The sequence below is a fragment of the Diadema setosum genome, chromosome 9, assembly GCF_964275005.1.
Source record: "Diadema setosum chromosome 9, eeDiaSeto1, whole genome shotgun sequence".
NCBI lineage: Eukaryota > Metazoa > Echinodermata > Echinoidea > Diadematoida > Diadematidae > Diadema > Diadema setosum.
The window spans coordinates 17,695,498-17,707,976 of record NC_092693.1 but is presented as its reverse complement, the minus strand read 5'-3'; the positions used below and the strand labels follow the sequence as shown (position 1 = coordinate 17,707,976).

At 37.8% G+C, this 12,479-nt stretch overlaps 1 protein-coding gene across 1 annotated transcript; it reads left to right on the top strand.

Moving 5' to 3' along the window:
- The first annotated feature begins 11,162 nt into the window (after positions 1-11,162).
- On the top strand, positions 11,163-12,185 carry LOC140232911 (muscarinic acetylcholine receptor M1-like). The gene has a single exon (XM_072313023.1). It carries the CDS (start codon positions 11,163-11,165, stop codon positions 12,183-12,185), a length of 1,023 nt encoding a protein of 340 aa, XP_072169124.1.
- Positions 12,186-12,479: the final 294 nt, after the last annotated feature.

Sequence of the window (12,479 nt, the reverse complement as noted above, 5' to 3'; positions counted from 1 at the left end):
GTTAGCATACATTATTACATTAAATGTTTTATAGCTACCACTGATATTTGCTACTGCTCCTTCTACAACTCTTTCATATTCTACCAGTCCACTTTATTTTATACTGTAACATTAGATCGGCAGTTAATATTTGACCATGATTTACCTCTCATTTCGTTGAATAAAACGAACTGAAGGGGGAAAAAACATATCCATAACGTTCCAGTTAAAGCGAGCAATATCTCAGAACTGATGTTTTATTTGTTCATCCATCTAATTTTGTTACATTAACAGTACTTTTATACCATCTCAGGCTATGATGGTATCAACTAAATACACATTTTGGTTCACAATATCTAAAATTGGAAAGATGACACTATGTCAGCTTACAGGTAAGTCAAAAACACAGTTATCTGCAACACTAGCATCCTGATGATTGTACCTAGAATTTTTATTAATAGCAAATTACTTAAAGAGTATACACTTGCTTCTTTCTTAAGATGCTATATACTGATGAGATGCATATCACACAGCATAACATGACGTCTGACATTAAGCGTGGTATAGCAATGATTTTAGGAAATTTATCTTAAAGACTGATAAACATAGAAGAGATAAAAAGATATCAACAACGAACTGAGAGTACTAGGTGTTACAAAAAACATATTTTCCCACTTTTGATGCTTGATAGCTCGAAAACTATATATTAGATAAAATTGTCATTGATAGTTACAGCTGAATAGTGTACAATTTAGTTGGAGGTGATTTGAATATGAAAGCCTACAACAGTTTCATGAAATCCATGATTAATTTCAAAGTTAGGTTCCAGATTTTGGTCAAATTTTAAACCTGAACAATGGACCTGGATACCACCTGTTCAGAGCACTGCTCCTAGGCACATGAATGCTTTATTAATTATTCATGATGGATTGCCCCGGACACTGCTAGTCTGAATTCCTAGCAAATGGTGAAATGCATGCGCATGAAAAAAAAAAAGTAAGCACATGCTTCCATGTGCTTGCATACACCACATTTCAGAATGAATTAAAACTAGCTGTGATAGTGGAATTCCTCATGAATGAATAATACAGCATTCAAATCCTGGTCATTGTCCAGGACCATTATCTGGGTGTCAACTACGGGTGCTGTTCGTTATTCCGAAGGTTCGTTATTCCGAAAGTTCGTTAATCCGAAACACACAAATTCCCTATACCCAGAAGTTCGTTAATCCGAAAATGAAAAAGGGTTCGTTAATCCGAACATTTGTGGCGTCATTCCGAAGGTTCGTTATTCCGAAGATTTGTTAATCCGAAAATGAAATTCGGAAAAACGAACCTTCGGAATAACGAATCTTCGGACTGACGAGCCTTCGGAATAACGAACCTTCGGAATAACGGGGCTGTAACCGTCAACTACACACTCCCATACACACAAATTGACTTTTGTGCAAAGTTAAAGTTTTGTACAGAGAGTTGGAAATAGAGCAAAATCTGAAACCTAACTGAAAAATTAATGCTTAATTTAATGAAACTGAATTATGCAGTCATTTCATAATTGCCTCCAACAAAATTGTACAGCTATTGCTCATATCAATGTCAATGTTATCCGATATATAGTTTTTGAACTATTAAGAATCAAAAGTGGGAAATGTGTTGGTTTTGTTCTTTTTTTGTAACACCTAGTATGTGAATCTACATGAAAATATATATTTAAAAGTGATAACATAAACGTTTTACCATGGATATTAAAGCAGGATTCTAATGACATTAGCATAATCATATTATATTCCTATTCCAATATTCATATCGTTAGAAATATACAATGATGTTGAAAAGAAAACTTCAGTGTGCTGCATACACACAAATTATAATGTATGAAACACAATCTCCTGCTGCAGGTCTGAATGCAAGTGACGTGTTTGTTTGTTCGCTTTTTAATTGTGGATCATTTTCAAGTATCAGTTTTGATCTTCCTACTAGCAGTGACTAGAATAGCTTATTTTCTGTCTTAACTCATCCTGCTACACTGTAAAAACATCGGTGTTAGATTTAACACCTTGGGTGTTAAATCTAACACCGATCAAACTTCAATAGAGGACCACACCCACAGGTGTAGAAAATGTATTGTGACGGTGTTAAAAAGTGTTCGCCTGGCACTTCGTGGTGTTAATTTTGACACTGTGGCTGGTGATATTTTTGACACTGCGCTAGAGTTAATTCAATAATGACACCGCATGGTGTTGATTTGATATTGGTGGTGTTAATTTCAATGGTATAACACCCGTCCAGTTTCAATACGGGACCACACCAACTGGTGTTACTGTGGTGTAAATGTATTTACAGCTTTTTTTCAAAAATCAAGTACTTTATCGGAAAATTCTTTATCGTCTTGTTGAAGTTCAAAATTAACAAGAAGTGCAGTAACTAAGTAACTATTCATAAAACAATTTTAAATTTTGAAATGACACCCGGAGGTGTTAATCTAACACCATGAATGAGCACCGGAAATTTAACACCAGCTCGATGTTTCATATTCAACACCGGACTTTTTGCAGTGTACCAGGAAAAGTTTAAAAAAAAAACGCACACAAAATATTTCCTTTGAACGTGTATTCATTCTGTTTTCCTTGTACGTTGTGATTGGTTCAATTCAAAGATGAAACTCCTTTACAGAAATTGGCAAGAACCACTACATAATAAGAGTAGCAGTGTAACTTTTGCTTATTGTTAATTTGACTGAACCCCCCCCCCCCTTTTGTGCCTTCAAACTAGGATTCAGGTTTTAATTTCATTACATTTCATGCGGCATATTGTGATTTGATACTATCATATACCAGCTTCGCATTTGAAGTAAGTAGGCCATTTAGGTCAAATTCAAAGGAAGACTATATGATATCAAGATGGTCGAATCACATTACCCCGTGTATGGTGATCCCTGGCAGGCTTAATTGTGTGGGAAATTTCTAGTTTCTGGCATTGTGTTCAACAAAGACATCGCCCATTAAAAGTCGTAAGGAATCCGGGTTTCAGTTGCATTGGCTATATGCCACATCGCTTCTGGTATAATAATGGTGCTCCATTTGCTTTGACTCGCATATAGCGCTCTTTCCGCCGAAATAGGGCTTGCTGTTTGTTGAAATATGATCGAGAAATGATTGCTTTATGCATTTTCCCGTTATTACATCACTTGAAAAGGATGTCTATTTTACCCACGCGGCACTTATCACATCGGAAGGACACTGAAGGATTATATATATATATATATATATTATATATATATATATGTATATATATATATATATATATATATATATATATATATATATATACAGTTAACAACAAAATTATTCATACCCCGGAGAAATTATGACTTATGAGCAGATTTCTTACAAGTGAAGGATGGAGTGATGGTGATTGGGTGTCACTTTATACTTTTAATTGTCCTCTACTAATTGACGTTAATTCCAGTTTCACCTCATTTGCATAACAATAGAAATGTTGAGATGTTTGACTTTGGGCCTTAACAGAATTATTCATACCCTTATGAAAACACTGTTATTGTAATTAATTTATTTATTAGTGCAACTTTGAAGAGTGTTTTTGCTTTGCCACTGATTTTGTGCAGGTCTTCAAAAGACGTATGGTCTACGTTCTGTCAAAGGGGACCTCCAGTATTCCAATAACTTGAGGTTTCAGAGTGTCCATGCCGACATTGTGATCTCTATAGCTACAATGCATATTACCCTGTAGATATTCATTCAATACCTTGGAAATAGTTTGTCTACCCAAAAACATCAACAGTAATGTCCTGAGACCATTACTTGTAAATACCGTAACATACTATTTTGTGTCTCTGCCGGAGGAGAGGCTCTTTTCTGGTTATTGTCCATAGAATCCTGGACAGTGAAATGCTACAAGGAGTTTGTCTCAGTATAAGTTGGATCCATTCCTGCTCAAGATACACTTGGAATGTCTCTGATGTGATATTCAGGTTATTGTCACTGTTTAGCAATCTCTCCATGGCAAATAAGGTAACAAATTTGATGTCCGGACACACCTTGAAGGATTCTGCTCTGTACTGAACAAAACGCACACCTTGGATGTATCCTGTTTAAGACGTTTGTTGTGACACCATCTCAGATCACTATACAGACATGTCCTTAAAGGTTTTTCATCTTTGCTGGGAGATGAAGAGTCTGTTCACTGAGAAAGGAATGTGAATACTCTTTGTCATAAGTGTCTGTAGTTTCAATATCAACTACTGTTTCCAGAATGGACAGTTTCACATTGTGACAAATCTCTTTGGATGTGTCTGGAGCTCAAGGGTAAAGCTTTTTATGGCAACATTGGAACAATACCATCCCAAAGATCACAATCAAAGCTATCGAGAACAATCTCAAGGATGATAGAGTCAGACTATCGGGAGAAGACTTCCACAAGGCTATTATTACAGCAATGTCTTCAAGGAGAACAGCCAGTTTAGAGCCACTTGGCCTAACCTAGGTGCAGAATATGTCGGTTTGTTGTTGAAAGTAATGTTTTGGGGGCATTAACAGAAAATGTATTCCAATGTATAAGTAATTTCTACATTCTTGAAGCAATATTTAATCTGAGTTGGGAACTAGATATCACATGTTGCCATGGACACTCTAAAATCTTTAGCAGCAGCTAATGAGGTCCTCTTGGCAGAAAGAACAACAAATGCATTGGTGGAGACCTACACAAACTTAGTGACCAAACACAAGAACGCTCCCATGTCTGTCCCCTGAAAAAATGCAATGACATTGACAGTGTGTTCATAAGGGTATGAATAATTCTGTAAAGGCCCAAATCCAAATATTTCAACATTTCTATTTTTATGCAAATAAGGTGAAACTAGAATTAATGTCAATTTATAGAGGACAAATAAGAGTAAAAAGTTAACACCCAATCACCATCACTCCATCCTTCACTTGTAAGAAATCTGCTCAAAACTAATGATTTCTCAGGGGTATGAATAATTTTGTTGTTAACTGTATGTATTGATATACATATAAAATTATGTTTGAGCATGCGCAGTCATAGGTTCATTCCATCTGGTCGTTACTCAAGTAAACACTACTACAATTAATGACATTTCCATATCAATATGACATTTGACGAGTTCTTGATGTGAATTCTATAACAGGGGGGGGGGTGATATGCAATTCAATACAGGCCTAGAATATAAAAAGTTAGTGAATATCATACATAAATCTACAGCACCGTGCTCCGCGAATACGTCTTGTGCTCTATACGATGCATCCTGACAGTGTAATGATTTGTCCGTGGGCAAAGCAGTAATCTGGGCCCTGTGTTATGAAAAGATAAAATCGATTTTAAATTTACTTAACACACAGGCTGCCATAGACTTATCATAGAAATCAACTTTATAATCAATTTTAACTCTTCATAAAACAGGGCCCTGGTTTAAAAAAAGGTTGAAATATGGATTATACGTAGTAACTTACTACAGTTATTACTAAAACTGCATCAGCCAAATAGGTCAGAGAAACTCTTGCTGACACTAAGGTTGCGATGAGGGGTGATATTCTTTATACCGAAGGTTCATCAATCCGAAAATGAAGTTAGGTTCGTTATACCAAAGATTCGTTAACCCAAAAATTAAAAGGAGATGCGTACTTACCGACCTTCAGAATTACGACGCCCTTTTCATATTCGGATAAACGAACATACGGAATAATGAACCTTGGGAATAACAAACTGCATCAGCTTCGTGATCATCGAATATCATTATAATATGAAGGGAAAAGTCTAATTATTCAGATATCAGAGGAGATGGTTTGAAAGAGGAGCAGACACGAGCGAAATTTTACATTGAATTTCCATGACACCTTCTCAGGGGCGGATCCAGGAATTCCGTAAAGAGGGGGCGCCTTTACAAAATTAAAGGGGCGGGGGGGGGGGGGGGAGGGAGTTGGGGCGCCCGATGCGCCCCCGCCTGGATCCGCCACTGCCTCCTTAACCTCCTCTTGGCTATCCAGAAGCCTGGTGGGAACCATGTAAAACCAGTCGTTTCAGACTCTAATATAGGAAACGGGTCGATTTATCTTATACGATCAATCGTATCAAATCTCGTAATAAACATTGACAAAGGAGACAAAGTGACTCTTCCGGTTATAAAAGAAAATAAAACACAGCATCATCAGGAGTAAAGATTGACGGCAAATATGATTTCAGCTGTTGCCATGGGAACAGAAATGCCACATGCATTCATACCTTTGTGACTGCAATGGTATCAGGATATGTGAACGGAAATTAAGGGACACGTCAGAAGAATGTGGTATTTGCATTTGTAGATATAACTTTCCAATATACTTGATGCAAGCACGTCAAGATATTTGGTTTCTGAGTGGTTCTATGAACGTGTAAATAAACTGACGTTTATGAAAAAATGTAACTATACCACGCCTACGTCAAGTGGTTCGCGAGCTCTCATATCTGCGCCTAAGATGACAAGAGTGTTCTTGGTGTCTTAAAAGACTGACAACAAAAGTGGCAACGTAGGCACATCGTTTTGTTTGATATTTTCACTAGTGTTGTCCATTCTGCACCTATATTTTGGCCGAACACATAATCGCGTTCGTCCAAATTAACAAACCTTTGCTACAATAAGTTCCTATCTATCTATCAATACGTACTTGTCACAGTTTGGGATAAAGTTCTCCATCTTGAGCTGTTAAGGATCGATTTACTGCGTTCTTATATTGATTAGTTACAGGCAGTGGCGTATCTAGGGGGGGGGGCAAGGGGGGCACGTGCCCCGGGCGCCACTCCTTGGGGGCGCAAAAAAAAACGAAAAAAAAAAAAGAAGAAGAAGAAAAAAAAAAGAAGAAAAGGAGAAGAAGAAGAAGAAGAAAAAAAAAACTCACCCGGAAGGGGGGAGGGAGAATGGTAGGGGGGGGGGGGGCAGAAAACCAAATCAAACAAGATAAAAACAAAACATGATGATGACGCGGACAAAATGACAATGTTTAATGTGTTCACACAAAAATTCCATGTTCTGTGAGCTGAAATACAACAATTTTCGGCTCTCTCGCTGCGCTCGCTCGCCAAAATTTATATAAAAAGAACGTAAAAACAAAACGTGATGATGACAAAATGACAGTGTCTATTGTGTTCACACATGTCATTTTATATTTAGCAGGCAAAATGTTTCACGGAGCAGCGGCTGCAATTTCGTTCTGAAGCGATCGCCAATTGGATCAAAAGAAGGCGCCAACGGTTTCGTACATACGGGGGGGGGGGGGGGCGCAAAAACCTGAATCAAACAAGATAACAACAAAACGTAATGATGACGCGGAAATATACAAATTTCGGCTCACTCGCTCGTACTAATTTAGAGTATTTTTTTTTCAAGTCCTCATTTTGTTGGTATAAATCGTTATCTATAAGGCCGTCACTATATCTTGATTAGAATTGTAAGATTTAATAAGCAAAAAATGACAAGAGTTTCATGATTTGTAAGCTGAAATACAAAAATTTTCGGCTCGCTCGCTGCGCTCGCTCGCCAAAATTTGTATAAAAAAGAGACGAAGATAAGAACAAAACGTGACGATGACGCGGACAGAATGATAGTGTCTATTGTGTTCACACATGTCATTTTATATTTAGTAGGAAAAATGTTACACGGAGCAGCGACTGCAATTTCATTCGTTCTGAAGCGATCGCCGATTGGATCAAAAGAGGACGCCAACGGTTTCGACCATACATTACGGGGAGGGGGGCGCAAAAAAAAAATCAAAAAAGATAAGAAAAAACGTAATGATGACGCAGAAATATACAAATTTCGGCTCACTCGCTCGTTCTAATTGAGAGTATTTTTTCAAGTCCTCAGTTTGTTGGTATAAATCGTTATCTATAAGGTCGTCACTGTAATTGTGAGATTTAATAAGCAAAAAATGACAAGAATTCCATGTTTTATAAGCTGATATACAAAAATTTTCGGCTCGCTCGCTGCGCTCGCTCGCCAAAATTTATATAAAAAAAAAAATAAGAACAATACGTGATGATGACGAGGACATATAAAGATTTCAGCTCACTTGCGCGCTCTAATTTAGAGTATTTTTCAAAGTCCTAAGTTTTTTTGTATAAATCGTTATCTATTGTAAGGCCGTCACTATATCTTGATTAGAATTGTAAGATTTGTGGGGTGTTGCAAGAAAGTTGCAATCAATTGCAAATAATTGCTAATTTTGAAACAACCATTCTGATTGGCTCAGGGTCTGCCCTATTAAGAAGACATGCATGCAACAATGATTTTGATTGGCCAGTGACAATCAGTTGCAAGTTGCAATTGATTGCAACTTTCTTGCAACACCCCTTTGGTAAGCAAAAAATGACAAGAATTCCATGTTTTGTAACCTGAAATACAAAAATTTTCAAAATTCATTACATTTAAATCACCCTCAAAAGATCCCTCTTAAGTGCTTGAAAAAGCATCATGTGGACTTTGTTTAAAGTCCCTACCGGGATGGTGTTGGGGTTGAACACTTTTTCAGAAATTGGGGGCGCAATTTTCGTGCTTGCCCCGGGCGCCGTTTTCCCTAGATACGCCACTGGTTACAGGTATGGTATAGTATTGGTTGATGCGAGGATTAAGCTTTTTAACTTTTTGTGAGATATTTAGAAAGCCAAAGAGCGTGTAATTCTAGCAGGAATGCAAAGATTGTTTGATAAAAATCGGTTTTGAAATGGTTGAGATATCCAAAAACAGAGTGAAACAGAGCGATCAGAATAAAAAGTAGGTCCTGCCTTATATTAGGAATGCTTTGTTTGGATATCTCAGCAATTTGGAAACCAATTTTCATCAAACAAAATTTGAATTTCTCTGAGAATTAAATGCTCCTTGATATTTCATAGGTGGTTTTCCATTATCTCAGGGGAAACAAAATCATCATTAAAGGACATGTTCACCTTCATAAACATAAGGATTGAGAGAATGCAACAATATTAGTAGAACACATCAGTGAAAGTTTGAGGAAAATTTGACAATCGATGCAAAAGTTATGATTTTTTTAAATTTTTGTGTTGGTACCGCTGGATGAGGAGACTACTAAGGCTCGTGATGTCATATGAGTACAACAGTATAAAGAAAATGTAAAGAAAATTCAACATATTTTCACTTTTTTTCACATAATAAAAGAGCACTTGACTTGCCTCTTTCTAAAGGCAATGGGAATAATATTACCCATAACATAATATTATGTCAGTAACGAGTCAAGGGAATGTGTACTTTTTTCAAAAGATGAAATTTTGTGAAATTCTCTTTATATTTTCCTTATATTGTTGTACGCATGTGACATCATACACTGCAGTAGTCTTCTCATCCAGCGGTGACTGCACAAAAACTTCAAAAATTCATAACTTTTGAACGGATTGTCCGATTTTCCTCAAACTTTCAATGATGTGTTCTACTAATATTGCTACATTCTCTCAATCCTTATGTTAATGAAGGTGAACTTGTCCTTTAAAAAAAAAACCTTGAAAACCTGCCCATCTCAAATGAAACTCTACCATGTCTTTAACATTGACATTAAGGCGTTTCATTTAAAGTTCATGTGAAATCATTTTGACAACACATTTCGACTAAATATTTTGAAAAACACAACAACAACTTTTGTTTGGAGGATTTTTGCGTGATTTATTTCAGAAATATCTATATGTCAGAAAAAGGGGGGAAAAAACGAGGATAGATTGTCGTAATAACTAGTATTTGCATTCTCATGCATCACTGAGGTTCAATACCTCGTGGCGTCTCATTATATCGATTCGCACGTGCTGCCATCTACGAGGAGAGAATGATATAGAACAATGACATGGGCAGTACGGTTGTTTGACCAATTCAGGAGGGGCGCAATATCCATAGCGCATTTCGGCTTTCCAGACCAGATACTGCTGGTTTTCAGCCTGTTTATACTTCGTCAATTTGCTCGGTGTAAAGACGGTGAGTTTACATGCTCGTTGTTATCATTTAACAAGTAGAATTGATATTTGGGAATTGATGGAATATGAAGTAAGACTGTTGCTGAGAAGCATTTGGAAGTCTAAATAAATTTGATGTGGCTTTTTTTTTTTGTTCATTCCCATTTTCCGTTTGACCAAAATGCTGTAGGCCTAATGATCGTGATGATGTAGATGTGTACGCATACCATGCAAAAACAAACTACTATGTGATTTGAGAACATTATGTTTATCTTCCATTCCATTTCAGTAAATAGGGTCTAGAAGTGAAAAAAAAAATATTCGCAAATGCATTTCTGAGCAAATAATGTATTACGTTTCTGATTGCGATTGACTATACATGCCTACTTTTATATCCCCCATGACAAATTATCACTTTGAAGTCGTCATCAAATATTACCAGGTATTGTTTTTATTTTCAAGTAAGGTGTTAATTTACTTTGTCTTTGACTTCAGACAAATTTAATTTATTTAATTTTCTTTTACCAAAGAACATACACGAAGATCATAAAGCATCTTGAGCCCACAATAATTGACTGTACGATGAAAATTATAGAGGTAATTAACGAATTAAAAGCATGTATACATATTTACAAACCAAAATATATCACAAAGAAGCTTAGTATGATTTAAAAGGCCTCTTGCTCATAAAATGATTTTGTAGAGGTTACGATAAAACAAATTGAGATCAATTTAGAACAAATTAAAGTCATGTCAGAACAAGTAAAAAAAAAAACACTGTTTGATACTTCAATCAATCAATAATCATTTGACAAAGTTAGATTTCTTGTGTTGGCGCTTTTTCTTCGTCAATTTAAAAGTGATATCAAGAGTACACGTCTTGAATGTTGAACAGTAGATAATCACAGCGCCCCACCAGGATGCTGTAACTCTATCTATCCATATTGTTTTGCCCACAGAAACGGCTAACGGTAAATGATGGACCCCCTTAATTCAACGGTCTTACTGTACTCCGAGAGCGGCACGCGAGCAGCAACTACCGAACCCATCCGACCCCAAATCAATGTGAAATTCCTAATCATGTTGAGCTTATCCTTGATAACCGTTTTGGGAAATGCCTTGATTATATTTGCGTTTGCTTTCGAGAGGGCGTTGTGGACCTACCAAAATCACTACATATTCAACATGGCTGTGGCTGATCTACTAGTAGGTGCGGTAATAATGCCGATTCGGTCCAGCATTAGTCTCTACGGGACATGGATTTTTGGTAGAGAGTTGGGGGCTCTCTATGTGGCCCTGCAAAACGCCTGCCTCGGGGTTTCTGTGATGGGTGTGGTTGTTATCACCATTGACCGTTACCTAGCAACACTGCATCCTGTGACCCATTATCTTCGGAAGAGCAAGCGCGTAGCAACCATCGTCAACATATTCACGTGGTTAGTGCCATTTATCAGCTGGCTGCTCCTAAACGCTGTGTGGGAGTTCATCGATCCCGTTGAAGACCTGACTCCCGCCGGGCTCCCTAGACCACAGTACGTTAGCACATTTGCTTCGAGTTCAATGCTGTTCTGTTTCAAATTCGCCTTGCCATTCGTGATTATTGTGGCACTGTACGCACGCATTTACTACAAAATTCGCACCAGCGTCGGGAAAATCCCAGCCACGTCTGTTACCAGCGGCAGCAGAACAGGTGCAAGTGCGCGGGAGAAGGGAAGTACAACCTGCAAGATGAAGAATCCGTCGGGGAAATACGAAAAGAAAAGTTCTGAAAGAGAGTCGACGACCGTATGTGAGGCTCCATCGAAACTTTCGGAGTCAGAGAAAAGGATCAACTCAAAGGTAATCTTCCTGAGCACTCGGAACGAAAGTGGTGACATAGGCTGCGATTCTTTGAGGAGGGTTGCAACAAAACCACAGTTTAAGAATATGAATAACTCAATGGTTCACGTGGGAAAGAGGGAAGAGAAAGGTGAATCTGCTGCAAACAGTATGAAAGCCATGAGGACACTGACTTTTATCGTTCTGGCCTTCGTCGTCACGTGGTTACCAAACGCAGTCGACATCGTCATCTACAGCGTGTCGCTGCAATATGGCTCCTTCACCATGACGACGACTTTCACCGACATAACCAGATGGATATCCTTTGCTAACAGTCTGATCAACCCAGTGGCGTACGCCATGGCACAACCGCTAATTCGTCAAACTATTGCCAGGATGTTTCGTGGGCAATACTGTTGTAACTAGATGAAGGCCGTAGTGCAGGCGTCACACTGTAATGAAATTCAGCAAAGATGGACATACGATAAACGAAATTTTCAAATGCGGATCTGATCGTATAAACTTGATGCCATTCCTGAGGGCACCTTATGTTCTCGTATGACTGCCGATGGAGTTTCTCAGGCTCCAGCAGCAATTTCATGAGCTGCGGCAACATCTGTGGCAAGCCTAATGATAGCCCAAAGATCTTGCGAAGGTTTATTCTAAAATAAAGATTCAAATCTTTGTGTAGCCGTTTAGTGTGGTTAGAATGGTATCGTG